At 41.3% G+C, this 20,039-nt stretch overlaps 2 protein-coding genes across 5 annotated transcripts; both read left to right on the forward strand.

The window, feature by feature from the left end:
- The first annotated feature begins 444 nt into the window (after positions 1–444).
- LOC112288245 (putative phospholipid-transporting ATPase 4) lies at positions 445–7,673 on the forward strand. The gene is made up of 10 exons (XM_024532248.3): positions 445–1,781; positions 2,229–3,607; positions 3,770–3,880; positions 4,303–4,579; positions 4,749–4,837; positions 5,035–5,353; positions 5,570–5,695; positions 5,813–5,911; positions 6,163–6,354; positions 6,614–7,673. Exons 1-10 carry the CDS (start codon positions 1,380–1,382, stop codon positions 7,370–7,372), a joined length of 3,753 nt encoding a protein of 1,250 aa, XP_024388016.1. The 5' UTR covers positions 445–1,379; the 3' UTR covers positions 7,373–7,673.
- Positions 7,674–13,415: 5,742 nt separating this feature from the next.
- On the forward strand, positions 13,416–18,411 carry LOC112288342 (uncharacterized). 4 transcript variants are annotated; one of them, XM_090254428.1, is made up of 7 exons: positions 13,416–13,448; positions 15,020–15,324; positions 15,465–15,887; positions 16,312–16,519; positions 16,614–16,859; positions 17,007–17,198; positions 17,341–18,411. In XM_090254428.1, exons 1-7 carry the CDS (start codon positions 13,431–13,433, stop codon positions 17,647–17,649), a joined length of 1,701 nt encoding a protein of 566 aa, XP_090110554.1. In that variant the 5' UTR covers positions 13,416–13,430; the 3' UTR covers positions 17,650–18,411. The 4 variants fall into 4 exon arrangements, with proteins under 4 accessions (XP_090110554.1, XP_090110555.1, XP_073393227.1 ...); XM_090254429.1 differs by having other exon boundaries at positions 16,312–16,504; XM_073537126.2 differs by lacking the exon at positions 13,416–13,448 and adding an exon at positions 14,253–14,414.
- Positions 18,412–20,039: the final 1,628 nt, after the last annotated feature.

Raw genomic sequence — 20,039 nt, forward strand, 5'->3', positions numbered from 1 at the left:
TGATCACATCAGCTTGGACGTGGTAATGTTTTCTGTTTTTGGGTTGATCGGTTGTGCGGGTCAACGAGACTGCAGCCTGCAGCTTGCAGTCGCCATCGGCTCATTCATGAAGTTCTACGTTCATGGATATATTTTTACAAGCTGGGGAGGCTGAATCTATGCTGCGGCACGAATGTAGCTCCTGCGAGTCTACGAATGACGTGGTTATTCTTGACTTGAGAACGCCTCCGAGGCTCGCGCGAGGGGGGATCAAGTTGGATGTGAGGATACAGAGAATGTGGATGTTAAATACACGTAGATACGAATCGCGTGATCTATGACCTCAACCGCGTTGCAATCAACGCGTCGCAAGCGGGGTAGGGAGGGTGGAGGACCTGCCGATTGGGAGAGCCGCCCAGCGCTGCCAATACGAGACTCGGCTGCGAAGTCTGCGAGAGGGAGTCAGTCGTCGCCACTCCACTAATAGTCCCCCCTCCCGCACTCTCGCCGAGCTGCGCCCGTACCGCTGCTCTCGCAGAGCTGCAGCGTTTTAATATCAATTTCCGCTTTTAGGACAGCTCCGCAGGGACGGAGATCACTCGAAACACAGGGGGGAAGCAAGTCGGGAGGTCGGGAGATGAGGTAGTTTATTGGATGCGCGGTTGGGAAGAGTTGTGGGAGGCTGTGGTGAGTGATACGGGGCAGTGGAACGGGAAAGTGAGTAAGAGGGAGTTGCCGAAGGTGGCCGAGGGTAGGCCATTCTTTTCATTTTTTGGATACTCGGGTGTTTGCGAGGGTTTGTGATGATTTTTGGGAGGGTTACTCGGTATTTGCGTTATTAATTCGTATGTTTGAGATCTAGAGTCGTGATTGCTGTAAGGATCAGATCTGAGGAGGGAGAGAGAGAGAGGGATAGAGAGAGGGAGAGAGAGAGGGATAGCGAGAGGGCGGAGGTGCATAGGTCGTCGAGCATGATGTCTGTGATCGGAAGTGGGAAAGATGATGAAGAGTGGCCTTGCACTCTGCAACGAAGAACCTACCAGCTACGCGCCCTCTTGTAGCCGCTTACCGTATGACTCGTCTCTCTCTGTCTCAGCGGAGTTGAAAGCTTGCGAAGAAGGGGACATCACACCCAGTATGTGCTTACTGTGAGGTTGGAAAGGAGGAATTCTCGTATATCGTGGGAGAGAGGGATCCAGCACGTAACCTTCTGTTTCGAAGTTTCGGGACCCAAATTGGTTTTCGAAACAGTTCAAGGAAGCAGGATCTGGCTCTGTGGAGAAGTCAGGATTTTTTCTCACTTTAAGCTGGTGCTCTCTGGATTGGACGTCCTTCAGTGGCAGTCTCCTCATTAAAAAAGTTTGGGCAGCCCGGGATTCAATTTCTCGAATTAGGGTAACATGGCGGGGGGTAAGAATAGAGTGCGGTTTAGCAAGCTCTACACTTGGGCGGGATGTTTCAGGCCACAATCGCCGCTGGAGCGGCAGCAATCTATGTCCGTGGGGGGACCAGGTTTTTCCCGCGTCGTGTTTTGCAACAAATCGGAGATGCATTTGCAGAAACCATACCGGTACAAGAGCAATTATGTGTCCACTACCAAATACAATGCTGTAACCTTCCTCCCGAAGGCGCTATTTGAGCAATTTCGCCGTGTTGCCAACATGTACTTTCTTCTTGCAGCCATCTTGGCCCTTACTCCCGTTTCGCCCTACTCCGCTGCCAGTCTCATCGCGCCTCTTGTCTTTGTCGTTGGAGTCAGTATGTGCAAAGAAGCACTCGAAGATTGGCGTCGGTTTATACAGGTGAGGATCTTCCTATCTGCGCTTGGGGTTCCGAGTGCCCCGTTGATTGCTTTGTCTAAGACATTAGTTTCACTCACCTGCATCGAATCGGATAGGGGGATGTGTTAGTCAACCGATTGTTTCGATGCTAAGATGCCATTAGCGCCCATTTTTCTCCATCGCGCTCGCTGGCCAGCTTGAATATGAATTTCAACGTGTTCTCTGGAACAGTCACGGAGGAGCATTGATTCAAGCTCCATTTCTGGTTGTTTGCTCCTGTTGTGTTTTTGTGTAGTGTTTATTTATTTATGTTACAGCATCGCTGGTAGATACTCGGCTACATTGCGAGTTCTGAAGGGGGATCTTGTGAAGCAGATTTGCAAGATTGTTGAAGTTGAACGTAAATTATTGCATTTTGTATGAACTAAAGCATTACGGTTCTTTCTGTTTGTGTTTTCGGGGATACAGGATAACGAAATAAACAACAGGAAAGTGAAAATACACGTGGGAGGAGGAAAGTTCGAAGAGCGTGAATGGAAGAAAGTGAAGGTGGGAGATATTGTGAAGGTTGAAAAAGACAATTTCTTTCCAGCAGATCTTCTTATGCTCTCCTCAAGTTTTCCAGATGGCGTGTGCTACGTGGAAACCATGAATCTGGATGGTGAGACCAATTTGAAACTGAAGAAGTCCCTTGATCGTACTTACGAGCTAGACGGTGATGAAGAGTTTGAAAAATTTGAGGGTAAAATCCGCTGCGAGGATCCCAATTCTAGCTTGTACACCTTTGTTGGAAATTTGGAGTATGGTGGAGACGTACTGCCACTGGGTCCACAACAAATTTTGTTGCGAGACTCTAAGCTTCGTAATACGCCATTTATCTATGGGGTTGTGATATTCAGTGGTCATGAAACGAAGGTTATGCAGAATGCCACTGATCCACCTTCCAAACGGAGTCGAATTGAGCGGAAAATGGACAAGATTATCTATCTCCTTTTTCTCGTTCTTTTGTTTATATCCGTAGTTGGATCCATTGCATTTGCCGCCAGAACAAAGTTCGACATGCCAAATTGGTGGTATTTGCAGCCTGATAATACTACAATGTATTACGACCCTAATCAAGCAGTGCTATCTGGGTTATTGCACTTGATTACAGCTTTGATCCTCTACGGGTACCTGATTCCAATATCTTTGTATGTCTCCATCGAACTTGTGAAGGTCTTGCAGGCCCGGTTTATCAACAACGATATTCAGATGTACCATCGGGATACCGATCAGCCAGCTCGGGCTCGCACATCGAATCTTAACGAGGAACTTGGTCAAATTGACACCATTCTTTCTGACAAGACCGGAACACTCACGTGCAACCAAATGGAGTTTATCAAATGTTCAATTGCAGGTACTGCTTACGGTCGTGGTGTAACAGAAGTGGAAAAGGCAACTGCTCGGAGGCTGGGTAAAGATCCCCGCCAACTTGAAGACGCTAGTATCACTGAAGATAGGGAGAGCAGTAGCATCGGCGGCGAAGGCTCCGACGTTGAAATGAGACCCATGTCGTCGAACTCACATGTGAAGGGTTACAACTTGAAGGATGAGAGGCTTCAGGATGGGAACTGGATGCATCAACCAAATGCAGAGGAAATACGAATGTTCCTCAGGATTCTTGCAGTATGCCACACTGCAATTCCTGAAGTGGATGACGCAACAGGAACTATAACATATGAGGCAGAATCACCTGATGAGGCTTCCTTTGTGGTAGCAGCAAGGGAACTTGGATTTGAATTTTTGAAACGTAATCAAAACAGTGTGATTGTAAAGGAGCCCGGACCCAACGGAGTTCCAATGGAGCGGTAAGGGCTGTCACAGCATTGAGTTTTGTGAATTTCTCCGTTTCAACTCTCATTTTGTTAAGTAATCCATTTCACCCTTGTTTGTTACATTTATATGCATTTGGAAGGATATATTGTTTTCTTTACCCACAGAAAGCATCTGATATTAACACTGAACTGCAGGGAGTACAAAATCCTTAATCTGCTGGAGTTCAACAGCACACGCAAGCGGATGTCCGTTGTTGTGAAGGATGAATCTGGTCAGATTATTCTTATGTGCAAGGGTGCTGATAGGTACAGTTACTATTATCTGATAATGTTTCCATAGCTCTTCAAACAAAACTTATGAGTAATTTATTCAAATATTCTTCTAATAATTTTAAAGAATTATTTTCTGTTTTTATTTTATCGCTTCAAGTCGATCAGAGTCTCGACTTTTAATTGTTTTGTGCAACTTTATCGCATTTGAAGTTATTTTATGTAGTTAACAGACACAATCCGAAATCTGCGGACCAGAAATACAATAACTGAGATGATTTAGCGGGTTTTGCATCTCAGCATAGCGAGTAGGGACATCCAACCTCTGTATCTCACAAGAGCCTGGCATGTTGTCTACTGGAGGAGATTTCTTGACTTTTTTGAAGTTCTCAGAGTAGGTAGTTGCCTTATGATTTTTCTCTGGACTGACAGACTCTTCCTCTTTTTGGGACCCACAGTATTATTTATGATAGACTAGGAAGGAACGGGAAACAATATTGGAATGCAACCAAAGCTCATTTGGCGAAATATGGTGATGCTGGGTTGCGTACTTTGGCTATATCCTACCGCGTATTGGAGGAGTCTGAATATGAACAATGGAATGCAACATTTACGAAGGCCAAAACTACCATTGGCTCAGATCGTGATGAATTGCTAGACAAGGCCTCGGATCTAATAGAGAGGGATCTTTTTCTTGTTGGGGCTACGGCTGTCGAGGACAAATTGCAGCAAGGGGTGCGTGTCAAGTGACTTCGTCTGCATGAGTAGTGTCAGAGCTATGTGATATGTCTTCAAGCATTGTGTTTTATGACTGATAAATGTAGCTTGAGATCATGTATTTTCTTATCCCTCATTCTCAATAGAAGGTGCTCATACGTCTGCACCGATTCATGTCTTTTTGCAGGTTCCGGAATGTATTGACAGACTTGCGCAGGCGGGCCTTAAGATCTGGGTCCTAACTGGAGACAAGCAAGAGACTGCTATTAACATTGGGTGAGTTATTTTAGGCCGACATTAGCTTTTGGAAATGTGAGTTTGTGTTAATTAATGATTTTGTCTATTTAAAACTTTTCCCCATTAATATGATTCGAAAAATAATTAAAGTACGAATTCAAATAGGCGTATGAAGGACATTGAAATGGTGAATCTTATTGACCTGTTTGCAATTTGGTGTTGATTTGTGTATGCAGGTTTGCATGCAGCTTATTGCGGCAAGGAATGCATCAGATTATTGTAGGTCTTGAAACACCTGAAATGAGGGCTATTGAGGAAAACGGAGATAAGAATCAGATAGCGAAAGCTGCAAGAGATAGTATAACTTCGCAAATAGAAGCAGGAAATCAACAGATAAAGTTGGATACTGAAGATGACAATCCTCATGCTTTGATCATTGATGGCAAGTCTCTGATGTATGCGCTTGAAGACGGTTTAAAGCAGGAGCTGCTCAAGCTTGCAACCCAATGTGCATCTGTTATTTGCTGCCGGGTGTCTCCAAAGCAGAAGGCTATGGTATACACCTCTTTGTGCAATCTAGTGATACATTATGACCGTGAATGCTTGTTGCTGCATCTTGTTAAACTCTGTTATTGGTCTAGTTCCGTATGGGTATATTTTTATTCAGAACAGTCTTCTTTACATGTAGTTTCTCAGCTCTCTAATTTGTTGTAGAATTATATGTATAACCTTGAATCTAGTGCCATCTAGTGATACTCAAAGTATTTGCAGATAACCAAGCTTGTGAAGGAAGGAACAGGGAAAGCAACTCTCGGAATTGGAGATGGTGCCAACGATGTTGGCATGATCCAAGAGGCTGATATAGGTGTTGGTATTAGTGGGGTTGAAGGCATGCAGGTCAGTATCTGATGTCGATTCAACTGCCATCTTACCGTCATTTTACTGGGAATAGCTTATCTGTATGTGCAAGTCGCCGCGCCTAACAATTTTATTTTGTGTTCGTGGGTATTTCAGGCAGTCATGGCCAGTGATTTTTCGATTGCACAGTTTAAGTTTTTAGAGCGTCTGCTCATCGTACATGGGCATTGGTGCTACAAGCGTATTGCTCTTATGGTATGAATTCTGGTCGCATGCTTCGATCGATTTCCTGCCGCACGTAAAATTTTGTGTTTGCCAAAATTGGCGCTTCATGTTCAAATCATTTTGGTGCTCATTATCTTATTACAAGCTATGTTTATATTGGCCGTTATTGGTAGGATATATAGTGAACTAAGGTGTATGCTGAGGTTATTTGGTTGATGTGAGATTGTACTTGAATTGACTCGTACCTTTTCTCATATAATTCTTGCCAATTTTTCTTGCAGATTGTTTACTTCTTCTACAAAAACATCACATTCGGTCTTACTCTCTTTTATTATGAGGCGTTTACAACCTTTTCTGGGCAAACTGCCTACAATGATTGGTATACTTCACTTTTTAATGTGTTCTTCACATCTCTACCGGTAATCGCTTTGGGCGTGTTTGAACAGGACGTTTCCTCGCGAGTCTGTTTGCAGGTATTAAGTCTTTTCCTTCCATTCGTCACATCTGTTTTTTGTGTTAGTACACTAAATTGTGATTATTGTAACTTGTTCTGCCTGATTCATCAGAGTTTAGTAGAACGCCCTTTTTCTCTAATGCAATAGCAGTTGAACAGTTTGACTGGTTCTGTCAGCTCTGAGGTTGTTTGCTTGTGCAAATAACAAATTGCAGGATGCCATGAATTCATCTTCATTTTTAATTTTTTGTTTCTGTTGTGTGATCGTGTTGCTGTAGTTCCCAGCTCTATATCAGCAAGGTCCTAAGAATATGTTTTTCACGTGGAGCCGTATTCTGGGATGGATGGCCAACGGAGTCTATAGCTCCGTCGTGGCTTTCTTCTTCACCACGGCAGCATTCGAGATCGAAGCCTACAGGAACGACGGGCAGCTTGCAGGGATTGAGGAACTCGGAGCCGCCATGTATACGTGCGTGGTTTGGGTCGTCAATGTACAAGTTGCAATGGCATTGAGCTACTTCACATGGATCCAGCATGTCTTCATCTGGGGCAGCATTGCACTGTGGTACCTTTTCGTGGTAGTGTATGGAAGCATCAATCCCACCCTTTCTACCACAGCGTACAAGGTGTTTGTAGAAACACTGGTGAACTCTCCCATGTACTGGTTCATCACCATTCTTGTTCCGATCGCATGCGTCCTGCCTTACGCCGTCTATCAGGGCTACCAGCGCATGTTCCACCCGATGGACCACCACTTGATTCAGGAAATTCATTACCTTCAGAAGCACATCACCGATCCCGACATGTACAAGCAGGAAAGGACCAAGGCGGTGCAGAAGACGCACCAAGGATTTTCATCTCGAGTTAAGGCGAGCATGACCATGCAGGAAACGAAACAGCGATTCTATGGAGACGGCCACTTGCAGGGGACTTCCGAGAAGAATGACTCCCTGCCGAGGCATGTGGACAGTCTGCTCGAGAGTCCCCTTATCAACGGGGACAAGGCTCCGCATAATAATTTTGCGTTTAGGGTTTAATTATGTAGAGGAATCTTAGTCGCAAGTCTTCCTTGCTTTCTTTCCCTCAAAACGAGACTTAAATTTTGTTGTTAATATTTCTATTGCAGCTCATGAACCCCCTAAACCTAGCTAAGTAAGCCTTGTCCCCATTGTACAATAGTTGAATGATTCCGCATTGATGAGTACCTTAGATGTATTGGCAGTGTATTTTTACACTTAGACTGCCTTGAATTCCCCAAGTAACCTAATTCTTTGAATAAGAAGAGTTGAATGATATTGTGCCCAGCAGTCAGGCTGCTGCCGTATTGCAAACACCCAACCACTCGCCTCTTCTGTGCATGTTTTCTGACAAAGTTTTTGTACTTATGTGGTGATCACCCATCTTTCTGTCCGCACGTCTGTGTCTGTATTCTTCTTTTGTTTATTTTATTCGTAGGTCTCATGGGCTAGAAAGAAGCTGGGTCAGACCCACCTCATCACTGGATCTCAAACCACACCGAGATTTCTTCTCCAGATTCCCCAATGGCAACCATTGAGTATTTCATCATCCACGAGCTCATGGGGCAATTATTTTAAGGTGCTCATGCTCTTATTCTCGCCTCTTATATCCTTGTTTTCACCGTGCAGCTACTCTCCATCTTTTGGTGCCGGATTATGTCCTGGAAATATGCTCGGATACTGGAATGCCAGGGTGCCAATGTAGAATGAATGCCACACATTATGTAACATCTAAATATAGATACCGTTGTTTTTGATTGCAAGCAACGTGTGCATTTCTCATGTCCCCTAGTTCTTTAATACATGATCATGTGGAAGCTAACTTTAAGATAATGACATGGAAGTCAATAAAAAATCACTTTTATGAATCAACCAGGATAAATTTTTTTCTTGAATTGCACAACATGCATGATGCTTGTCATCGGAAGTCACAACTGTAGATTTTTCTGTTGCCATTCTCACCCATTGTGATTGTTGTTCAGCAACAAGTGGTAAACATCACTTCTATAGAAATTAGTGAGCGCTCCTCCATTTTAATGGATGACTGAATGAAGGGATGACTGTACAGAAAAACTATTTACGTAGGTTAAATAAATAAACCAATCTATCGACAAACAAAATTAAATACATCCTTGTGGGTCATATCTGGTTTTCTCCTCTTCAATAGTATATTAACAGTTTAAACACATGTTTTCTTTTAATGCTCAGTTTATTGGCTATGGCAATTATGGAATTTCCAAAAACATCTAAGTAGATGATACTTTTTCAATTGGTTTTTGCTGCAAAATTAATTCCAACAGACAAAAATAAGTAAGGAAAATGACGTAAAATAAATTAATAGCATGATGAGTTTTATACATAAATTTTGGGTTTCTATAACTTGTTATTTTTGTAATTCTTTGAATTTGAAAACAATCTAAACATCTTGAACATTAAAATGTTGCCTTTTGTACTAGTCTACACATGAGCATTAAAATATAGTTATCTAGAATCATTATTATAAGACATCTTAAAAGATGAATGTAGTGGTTGAAAAAGGAAAATAAATATAAATATATACATATATATATACACACACATGTTGCTCTTCCTAAATCTAATATTACGACATATATTATAAGACAGACAACACAAGCACACTCATTCACAACAAGGAAAGAGATACAAAAATTACATAATTAAAACAAAACATATAAGTATATGAATATATTTATATGTACTTAAAAAGTGTGAAAATTTGCAAATGTATATTTGAACCATAATTAAAAATGTGAATATAGACAAAGCTTTATGAAAGATCTCATGCACTCAACCAAATACTTGATTTTTAAGAATTATAAGGATAAGTCAATAACATAAATTGTGCATGGGATGTCATAAAATTATTTAAATTTACAAAAAAAGTTATTATTTTTTAAAATTTAAATATTGTTAAGTTTCCAGTTCTGACACTCATTTACTAATGAAATTCGCATCTGATTGCTGATCTTATGATATAGCTTTAGCATATTATGAATTTATTACAGATATTCTCCAATACATCAACTCAATTATCTATACTCATGTTTGATGCATAATCTCATTTGCAAAACCTAGTTTTGATTTAATATATATATATATATATATATATATATATTCGAAAGCTTTTAAAGTTATAAATATTAACCAACATGGTGTGTAGCAAATCTATTTCCTTACATTCTTATACAATTAACACTTTTACACTTATAGTAAAATTTATTCATTTGATTTTTATAACCGTAGATATATAAATAAAATTTATAGTCTCTCACAAATAATGCATTACCAAATTGGTGAATCCAAAGGCTGTTATACTAGAATATATGTACATTATTGTACAATATATATACTGTTAATTTCTTTAATTTTGCACATTCAATGATGACCTTTGAAAAGTAGTTTAAGATTGAAGAAAGTAGTTTAAGATTAAAGAAATTGAAGAATATGGTAATCATGATGAATGAGGTTGGTTTTTATTGGTTATAGATCCAATAGTAGTAAAATAAATCCATGAATCATTGCTATTAGTAGTATTTTTCATAATAGTTAGATTGATTTTGTAAAAAATTGGCTCTGTATAAAATTCCCCTATATCTATATTTATATGTATATATATACACACACATTTGTAAATTAATATCTTTACACTTGTAAAATAATAAAGGCAAATTGATATGGACATCCCACTCCTCACGAAGCTACGCGGTTACAGAACTAGGTGGTGATGGGACCCAAGCAGGTATAGGACTCGGTTGACAATAGGATGCAGACGGTTATGGGACTCGCACGGTTACGGGAGCTCGGGGATGTTCGAGGAGAAGCTGTGACGGCGTGAGGAGGGGGATGGGGTCGCGCAGCTAGTGCTGCGATCTGGCCACGACGTCGACGACGAGAATGTTTTCCAAGGCACATCAACGTGGAGGAGTGGGAGGAAGAAGTGCTCAATGGGACCCACAAGTACAAATTCCTAATTAAGGCTCACACGATTCGGGTCTTCCGCCCGAGGCTCTCTCTCGGCGAGACTGCTTTTAGCAAAGGTTCGCCTGTCTGGCTCTGCGCGCGTTGCGAGCCAGCGGGGGTATAATTTTGTCTCGCACGTGATTTTATTGTTTTTCCCGCTGAATCGCGCCCCCTTGAGTCTATCACACATGGATCGGTTACCAGTTTGGGTGTCGGGTTCCCTTTCTTCATGTAACCGATGCCCATTGTCACTCCGTGACAGTCTGGTGGCCTTTTCGTTTCGGGCTCCAGCCCCGGAGACGGATCTCATCGGCAGCGGTAAGCCTGTGGAAACAGAAGAAGAAGAGACGAAGCAAGCAGCAGACGCAGACGATGAAGAAGGACAGGCGGGTTGGCATTCTACTCGGAGTGGTCGTAGCTGGGAGACGCCAGCGGTACTATCTGGATTTGGAGCTCGCAATACAGCTTCGTTTTTGCCTATAGCACTTGAAGCGGGTCACTGGACTGCGGCCGTTGAGATTATCCTTTGGCAGCTGGTGGCCTTGCAGCGGTGGAGAAACAAACAGGTTTTCATTTTATTTGTCGAAGTATATTAAAGCTGCAAATGGTTTTCTGAGCTGCAGCACAACGTCGCTTGGAACTTGCTGGTACCGTTTGCAGGAAGCGCTGTACTGGGGTGCGGCGGGATGAGCAGGTGGGATGTCGTATAGGTCGTTGCGTGAATAACTGAGTGAATATGGATGAGAGGACCAGCTCAGAGATCGTTCGGCGAAGGCACGGGAAAGAATCTAATTTAGCAGACCTTGGATGTCTGAAAGGTTTTGTTGTTTGTATTTATTTATTTATTTGTATAGTTTTTATTTTTCTGTTCTCAGTTTTTATTTTTTTCTACAAATTCATGTCAGATGATCCATCCTCCCGTGATCGCTAGATCGTCTAATCTCATCGATTCGAACTGAACCAAGTGTTAGGCTGGCAACGTTCAATTAGTTCGTGAACATAGACAATCACATCAGAAGTGTCATGGGGTGATATCTATTGCTGCCAAATACTTGCTCATTTAGTCCAAATGTTCTCGTGAGGAGCAATTCCCTTCTTTCTTCGACGCACCCAGCCGCTGTGATATACCAATTTCAAGAATTGCCAGTCTTCCAGCCGGAATACAAGTTTAGAAGGCACTGGACTGGCCATGAGTTCAGTACTTCGATGGCAGAATATATAATATTGAAGGTTATGTATCCGTGACGCAGAGACAGATAAATTGAGTACTCACTTTTGGTCCTACGAAGGAACTGAAGAGGCTGCACTTTGAGTATGCTTTCGCCAACCATGAATCCTCGAAGTGGTGGAGTCGACACCCATGCAGAGAATCTTCTGCTGGAGCGGCTTGGAATTTTGGTGGACCGTTTGAACTGGTCGTATGGTGTCATCTGGACGCTCAATCCTCGAACAAGGTCATTGCGATTCCTATCTCTATTACTTGATTGTTACCATGGTGGTTATGCTTGATGCCGTCGTAGAAATGAAAATTCAACAGCTGCGAAAAATTCTAACGTGTGATTGCAGAAAGCACATGTATCTGCATGCATGTTCTATCAAAGTGCAGACCACTTGCCATGAATTGAATTGGAACGTTTTGGAACATATAGGCTTAATGCCGTGGCTCACGTTTGAAAGGAATGAAAAACTTGTTTCTGCTCTTGACTTCGAATTCTGCAAGTGACCTTATTCAAAAGATGAATTTAAGTGTGGAATTGGCTTTTCAATGAATGAATCCACTGAGGAATCTATTTGATCTTGTGGGGTCATTCGAAAGCTCGACCCCCGCTGGATATTAAAACTGAGAGGTTGTCGTTCTTGACAGTCACATGAAGATATATATATATATATATATATATTTTTTTTCCTGTGGTATTTTCTGTGGAAAATGCAGCGGCAGGCACGGATCTTTGTACTCCATGTATCAAACGAGAATCATGGTTTTATTTTCTTAGTCTCATGTTCTAGATTTCCGCCAAAGATGTGACACAAACTGGACAGATATCAATGTATTGTCGTGGATTCAGGGTCCTCGACTGGACGAGGGGATACTTTCAGGTTAACACGCAGGTTGGGACAGCGTCAAGTGCTCCGAGGAGTAATTGGGATGCACAGCTCTTCTACACAACATACAAGTCTTGCTCTTTCGCTCCTGGCAACGGGTAATCTCCTTTCTTGATGCGAATCAATTAGTTTGCAGAATCTAATATCTTCATCCTCTAGAGTGTACACTGCAAAGTTACATGGTGATAATTTAGTTTTTTTTTAGTAATGGTTGAATATTGCACTGTAAATATATCATCCAGGCCTGTCAACTTGAGGTATCTATCATATGATGAATCTCGTGTAGTGATACATGACGTGAGTATCGTGCAGTGCCAGACAAGAGGTGCAGGAATACCGGACCGAAATGACACTGAAGATTGACTCCTAGATTGTGTCATTTAGACTATGTCATGAATTGAATGACAGAATCGAGTCCTTGTCCACATCTCCATCTGCACCATTCGTATTAAATTTCCTGTCTCGATAAATTGCTGGTGGATCTGTGTTGAGTTCCCAGCACTTAAATCATTTATTCAAGGGTTAGGAGTGCGTTGCATCATATGGCTCGTGCATCCATTCAATCTAATAGTTTAAACAGAAGTGAAGTATGACCATCACAGTTTCAAATTGGATGCAGAGCTGTTGGAAGAGCAAGTGTAGATGGCAGACGTTTCTGGTTAACTGGTGACTCAGTTGGTCAGAATGCGGGTACGATGGAGCAATCGCAGTTCCTGAGATGCGCCAAAATCAATGTAAGTGTTGGATTGTGTTTGAGGCTATTCATTCATAGAAAAGCCCTCATGCCGCTTCGTTTATGTACAGTCTACAGAGTTTAGCGCACTTCGCATGAATAGCGCCACGGTATGTTTCAAGTCATTACATATGTACTAGACAACCAGGTTACCAATTTTTGTATCAAACTTGAGTTCTGATAGATTTCTAGCGTGGTCCTAATTGCTGGACTCGTGCGCAGACTATGATATGCATTCCATGCATCGACTCTGTCCTCGAAATGGGCACGCACATTCATGTAAGCAGATTTTTATCTTTGCTCTTCACTGTTTTAGCTCTTTGCAGTCGAATTTTAGAATTTTACAATCCTTCCATTCGTATCGAGGCCACCCTGCTTGCAACTCCATGATCTCTTATGATCTCAACTGAGCAGTTCTGAAAAAATATATATCTTACATCTAAGAGTTCAGTGATGCTGGAGTTTCAATCAGAAGTGATCCATTCCACACAATGTTCCGAGACCTTCAGTGGATCTGGTCATATATTCTTGCAGAATAGGAAAGGCACGTGCCCTGTCCTAGTGGAATCTTTAAAGCAGTAATTAATACTTGCAATTTAGTCCATTTTTCCGTTTCAGAGCCGGTTTTATTGATGCACTCACGAGGAGCAGCAAAATTATCCTAAAATCATGTTGTTTTGCCAGCTGCGACGAACTAATGGACTTGTAACTTATGTCCAAGGAGCTTTACAGGTCCATTAGTTCGTCGCAGCTTTGTAGCATATGGCTGAGAACAGAGTTTGAAATGAGACAGCATTCGTTACGGAGATTTGAACCGAAAAGTGGCCTTCCATCCTTCTTTTTATACCCGAAATTTGAGGGTGTAATCAATTGGGTACACTCAAATGCTTCCCCAAGTAGGAACCCCGCGACCTTTACTTGCTCATACCGACTTTATAAACTATAATTGTAACCTCGAGTTTGTCTTTGAGCGATAACGTGCCCACCATATGGATTATATTAGTTATAATATATTAAACAGGGCTCTTATTCACAGCCCCTAGTGGAAGAATATTAATGAGGTTCACATCTTTTCAGAAGTTGACCCTGATTTGGTGTTTCCTCGCATGTGTAGATTTCTCCGTTCACTTCTGGTTCATAGGTCGCTAAAGTTAGCATTGTTTGTTGTCGCGCAGTAGATTCTGGTGCTGCTAATGCGCCCTGATTGGGACGCACTCTTGGGAACTTGAGTGCTATGCCAGTGAGGTATACACTAGTCTAGGGTTTTGGTTTCATGTCAACCGTCGCAAGTTTAGTTTCAGGAAGGTCGACTGTTCTCCTCGATTGCTGCCACTTGGATCCGCTACTGAAAGCTCGCGATTGTTTCAGTCTTGTCTTGACGTCGTGTTGCGTGGAATGATGTCGATTTGCTCTTCGGACTGAATGTGGTCGCTGAAGAACTCTTGTTTGTGAATAATATGGTAGTAGCTCTCCTTCAATTCACTAAACGGTCGGAGTAGGCGGACATAGATTTGATGTACCAGCAAGAATTATGAGCCTACCGACTGCCGGTATAGAATCGTGCGACCGTTGCAATGTTGCTGTTTCCGAGGAAGCAACTCTCGCACACTGTCGCAAACTCTCTGACAGTTTAAGAATTAGAAAGATTTAGATTATCCAAAGATTAGTGGTGCACGGTGGTGGAAGTTGAACTGTTTTCCAATATCTATTATTTAACGTGAATTGTTCAGTGCCGTTTGAGTTGCTCGAGAACATTTATGCTGCTTGTGATAACTTTATGAATCACTTTTGATGGTATCACTTTAATACTAATGGCTGGCTACGCCTGGGGTTGAGTGCATGATGTGTAGGTGCGAGAGAACTTTCAGGTAATGGACCAGATTCATGAAGTGCTGTCCAACGACCTCCTGGGTGTGCTGCCGCTACAGCACACAACGTCTGAGCATGCATGTTCCTGGGATACTTTAATGTTCCAAGCTGATTCTCATCTCGGTTTTCATCAGGATTCGGCAGCAAATAATCCTTCAAGTTTGGCATTACAACAGCCTTCTTCTGAGATGATGTCTCGGAGCATTTCAGAAATGTCTCTCCGATTTTCAGAAGATCTCAACCGACCTTTTCAGTCCGAGTTTAACCTGTCAGACCAAGTGTGGAGGTAAGCGTTCCATCCTCAGCACTTGATTGCAAAGTACCTTAAAGCTGCAAAAGCTCTTTTCTCTTATTGAGAGCTGTATCTCTAGGTTTGGCCAAGTGGTGCTCATCTATACCGTAACCTGTTTCTTGGGGCTGTCCCAGGTCGGCTATCAGCTCAAACTTGAGCCTAAATTCGGACATTTTCATGCATGGTCAGCAAGATACTCAACTAGATTCCGCCATCGATAAGGTCACAACTGAGAATTTATCCACGTTGCACAGTCACGGAGGAACGCCTTCCACGTTCCTGATGCCCAACCCTAATGCACCATCCAATCCGGCGCATGCCGAGGCTGATTTCCATGTCAGTCAGCAAGTCAACCAGAGGATCATGACACAATCTGCCAGCCATGGGTTGATGGTTTCGCAAGCGGATCGATATCGTCCTTGGTCGGGTGCTGCGACTTCCTCCAGCGTGAGCAGCCAAGGGGATTCGTCTGCAAGACTCTCGGCTTCTCCTGAACCGCAGCAGCCACAAATCCATCACAATCCCCTCCCCAACTCACAAAATTCTACCCTGGACAGGTACTGTGGTCTTGAAGGATCAAAGCGATATTCCTTACCCCAACTCCCTTGATGGCTGCCACCGTCAGATCCCCAATACTGTGTGAAGCTTTGCTTCAGACATTTTTCTCTTGTGTGCTCATTACTATTAATCATCGGTTGAGAATGATATTCATATAGAACTTTTTCACCTCAATTTAATTTTCTTTGAAGTTTGTTAAACATTTCTACTTCTGCCGGTTGTTCTTGAAATGAATAATTCAGTCATGATACCCTCAGTTGAACACTGAAAATGAAGTGCCGTGAGTGTTGGAGTGTTTGTTCATTTCTTACAACGAGGTGCTCGCAGACTGGATTACTATTATTGAATACTGGCCTTTCCTATTTTTATTTTTACTTTGTAGCTAACTTAGTTTCTTGTAAATATTGTGTGAGATAACATCAGAACGTCATCCTCAGGCACTCTGCGGTCCCTGTTGAACCAAAACTTGAGGCGCACAACTTCTTGTGGCGATCAATATGAAATCCAGAAAGCATTCAGCTTGTTTGAAGCTCAGGAAATGCAAGAGCATTGGCGACAACAAGCAGGCCAACAACCTGAACTTGCAGGGGCCCAAGCTGCCACCATGAACGACAAGGTGACCGCCCTAAAAGTGAGTCTCTTCTCTATGGCGCAGCATTTCAGAGATCCTCCTCCACAATATAAATTTTCTAATCCTCTAAAATTTCCCGTTCCATTCATGGCAGCATGATCCAGGTAGCTTGCAAAGGAGTACCGATGACCCTCCGAATCTGCTTAAGCGTAGCAGCAACGTTAGTCTCGTCAATCAGGTTTCTAAAGTTGCCGGGGTACTGCTACGGAGAAAATCCTTGTCTGCGCTGGAAGTGCTCAAAGCGGTCGATACGTATCACCGAGAGACAGCCGATAAGTCGTTGAATCTAGTTCAAAATATAGAGGAGGAGCCTACCGGACTTGCTACCACTGTCACGGAGGTATAGTACATGGACATGCGGAATTCATTTTATCAAGCTCGTTCACTTCTACTCTCCTATCTGGTCACATTTAGTTGATCAAGTCCTTTCGTGTCAGAATATAGTGCAATAAACTGAAAGCTTAATTTCTGACTAACCACAACGCAGAATATTACACCCAATTTGAGGGGTCGAAGAAGGTGGGGAATGGAGCATGCAAGTAGCAGTCGTGGTCAAGGCCCAATACATGTTGGTCATGACGAAGCTGCTGTCAACCATATGATGGCTGAAAGACGCCGGAGAATGAAGCAGAAGGAAAATTTCACTGCGTTGAGAAGACTGGTTCCTACAATTTCGAAGGTGCGAAATCCAACATATGACTAGCTCCCCTTCCGGGGTACAAAACATCAAAACTCATACCAGGCTCATGTTACCAATTCTTTGTAGCTAGGCTGATGAAGTTGTTCATGATGTAAGTTTGGTCCTTGTGTATTTACCGCAGGCCGATAAGGCATCCACCTTAATCGACGCAATCACCTATCTCAAGGACTTGCAGAACAAGATCCAAGAGATGAAGGCAAGCAAGGAAGACATCAACCAACGGTGCGAGACGCTGGAAAACAAGTGCAGGGAACTGGAGGATCGGAACCAACAGCTGGTCGCCATGCTGTCCATTAACCACCCAAGCAGTTCAAACCAACTCGATACACTGAAATCCGAACTGCTCCAGTCATTTTTTCCGTCTGAGCTAAAAACCTCCAAGGCCGCAGGCAATCCAACTTATTCCATCAGCAGCGACTACCACATGTAGTTCCAGGGAGCGTCCAGAACAAGCCCTGCCGCGAACGCCTTCTCTCCGTCCATCAAGGATCCAGAAATTTGCACACATCCTGGCAACGAAACACGAGTTACACTTACACCCAATCTGTCTTTTGCCCTTCACCGTCACCGCTACCGACTCCGATGTTTCGCACCTGATCCACCGCCACCGGGTTCGGCGTTGATCTTTATACAGCCAAAACCTGTACCGCCTCATACCTGTCTCCACACATTCCGTTCCGCCCCACAACTTGTACATACACAACCTCATCCGACCTCCAGTTTCTGTCATCGAAAACCGGGTCATCGGTTCGTCAAGACACTGTCTGATTCACCGTGTTTGTGAGTCTAGACTGGGGTTCTGGGGGAGTATAATACCAACAATTAGATCCCCATGACACTGACCCGATGTAGCAAACTCTATTCAACTTAGTGTCCAGTTGTCGAATCTGCTTGTGGATCGGATGCATCGGCACCGACTCCGATGCTGATCATGCCCGGCCTGTTATCCGGGTTTCCCATCAGAAACTGGCAACATCGATTCGCCGCCTAATTCATTGCGATCATGCTCTTGAGCATTCTTTCTCTCGATGTGGGTTCGAATCATGCGTGATTGACTCGTTGTGGCTCTTCTTTTCAAGGCTAGTTTTCGGTGTGCCCGGGTTCAGTTTGTGGGGCTGGCACAACATTGTACTGTTGACAGATCGCACAAAACATGCATGAAAAATTAAAAAAACAGCTGAAATTTTAATTATATTCGAATATGCCCCTTCCAATGTAAACGTGCTTTTAAAACATGATTCTGTGCATGACAAGTCGATGCGTGTACTTTCTTTTTTCCTTTTCCTTTCTTATCATGTGTCAATAATGAGTAAATCTAAGTTATGATGAATATTTTTGATTTTAACTATTTTTTTTTCGATTTTACGTAAGTCATATGTCAATAAAGACTATTGCAATCTTATAACTAGTCTAAATTAAAATTGTACTTAGTATACCCTGCAAGATTATGACATATTAAGAACTGCTAGTCTTTATCTTACATGCATCTTTGTTCTTTTATCAATTAGTTTTTATGCTATCCATCATTTATCCTACCTTTTTAGGAATCACTTCACTTGATTTGGTTGTTGTCTTATTTTCTCATCAATAATTTTCTATTGGATTACATTGTATGTGATTTGGTTTTTTTCATATTTGTTTTTATATGTATTTATTTGAGCTTTTGATTTGGTCATTGTAGGTATGTATCTTATTAATTGTTGCACATTAAAGATTCCTAGTCATAGTACTATAGTTATCCATGAAAATAATAAAGTATGTGTATTTCTTTAGGCTACATAATTCCAAGAAGTCTTTGCAATGTATAAACCAAGAGACTTTTGTTCTAAAAAGGTTTTGAAAGTTTTGCTATAAAATATTTGTCATTATTGTTCTAAATGTATATACAATCTTTACTAATCTTACCAAATAGGAAAATTAAAAAAAGAAAAGAAAATAACAAATATATTATTGGCAATGATTGATCTACTTATAACATTTGATTTTGTAAAAGACAAATAATTTAGTTTTTTTTCTAATTTTTTTTTATAAGAGATTGATTAATATTTTGTGTACAGATTAAAAAACAAAGAGAAATATTCAATACTTTATTAATTTTTGTATAAGATACCTATGTCTATTTAAGCTTATTTTTTTATTTAGGATTTTTAGATTTTTAATATACAACTAATTCATTTGAATAAATATATATATATATATATATATATATATAATTAAAAAGCTTAACAAAATGAGTTAAGAATTTTGACTACAATAGTAAGATTTTCTTCATCTCTTTCAATTGTAAATATAGAGTCATTGATATATTGACTGAAAATTTATTGATTAAGCCTTTAAGGAATGTTTATATTGTAAATGTGAATTTTTTTTATAGGTTTTTAAATATAGTATTTAAAAATTTTATATAATAAAAAATAAATGGAAAGCTAAAGAAGATCTATATTTCATTTTTTTATGAATAGAAAATTTATCTATTTAAATTCTATGTATGTAAATTGTTGCTTCCATACCTTTGAATGTTTTTGGATTTAACTTTTATATAGATTCTTTATTTTTTCCAAAATGGTAAATCATGAGCAAGTATAAGGATATAATTCATCATTTAATACAAATTACAAGATGGTTTCAATTAAGAATTGCTTGTATTTGGTGGTATAAAAGGAGGGATACAATTAATGAGAAACAAAGAAGAATAAGTACAAAATAAGTAAAAGAAATGCAATCAAATAATTACACACTCCAAATAATAGTTACAATCTGTTCATTAGATTTTTATCCAATAAAAAAAAATAAAAAATAAAAAATATTTTTAGGTAGATA

The sequence above is a fragment of the Physcomitrium patens genome, chromosome 11, assembly GCF_059467195.1.
Source record: "Physcomitrium patens ecotype Gransden chromosome 11, ASM5946719v1, whole genome shotgun sequence".
Lineage (NCBI taxonomy): Eukaryota > Viridiplantae > Streptophyta > Bryopsida > Funariales > Funariaceae > Physcomitrium > Physcomitrium patens.

Bases quoted from the DNA above. Each gene is read 5' to 3' on its own strand.
- LOC112288245 (XM_024532248.3), top strand. From the start codon at position 1,380: ATGGCGGGGGGTAAGAATAGAGTGCGGTTTAGCAAGCTCTACACTTGG. The intron at 5,696-5,812 runs GTCAGTATCTGA...TGGGTATTTCAG, and splicing joins GTGGGGTTGAAGGCATGCAG to GCAGTCATGGCCAGTGATTT. The intron at 6,355-6,613 runs GTATTAAGTCTT...GTGTTGCTGTAG, and splicing joins CCTCGCGAGTCTGTTTGCAG to TTCCCAGCTCTATATCAGCA.
- LOC112288342 (XM_090254428.1), top strand. The intron at 15,325-15,464 runs GTAAGCGTTCCA...GGGCTGTCCCAG, and splicing joins CTGTCAGACCAAGTGTGGAG to GTCGGCTATCAGCTCAAACT. The intron at 16,860-17,006 runs GTATAGTACATG...ACCACAACGCAG, and splicing joins TTGCTACCACTGTCACGGAG to AATATTACACCCAATTTGAG.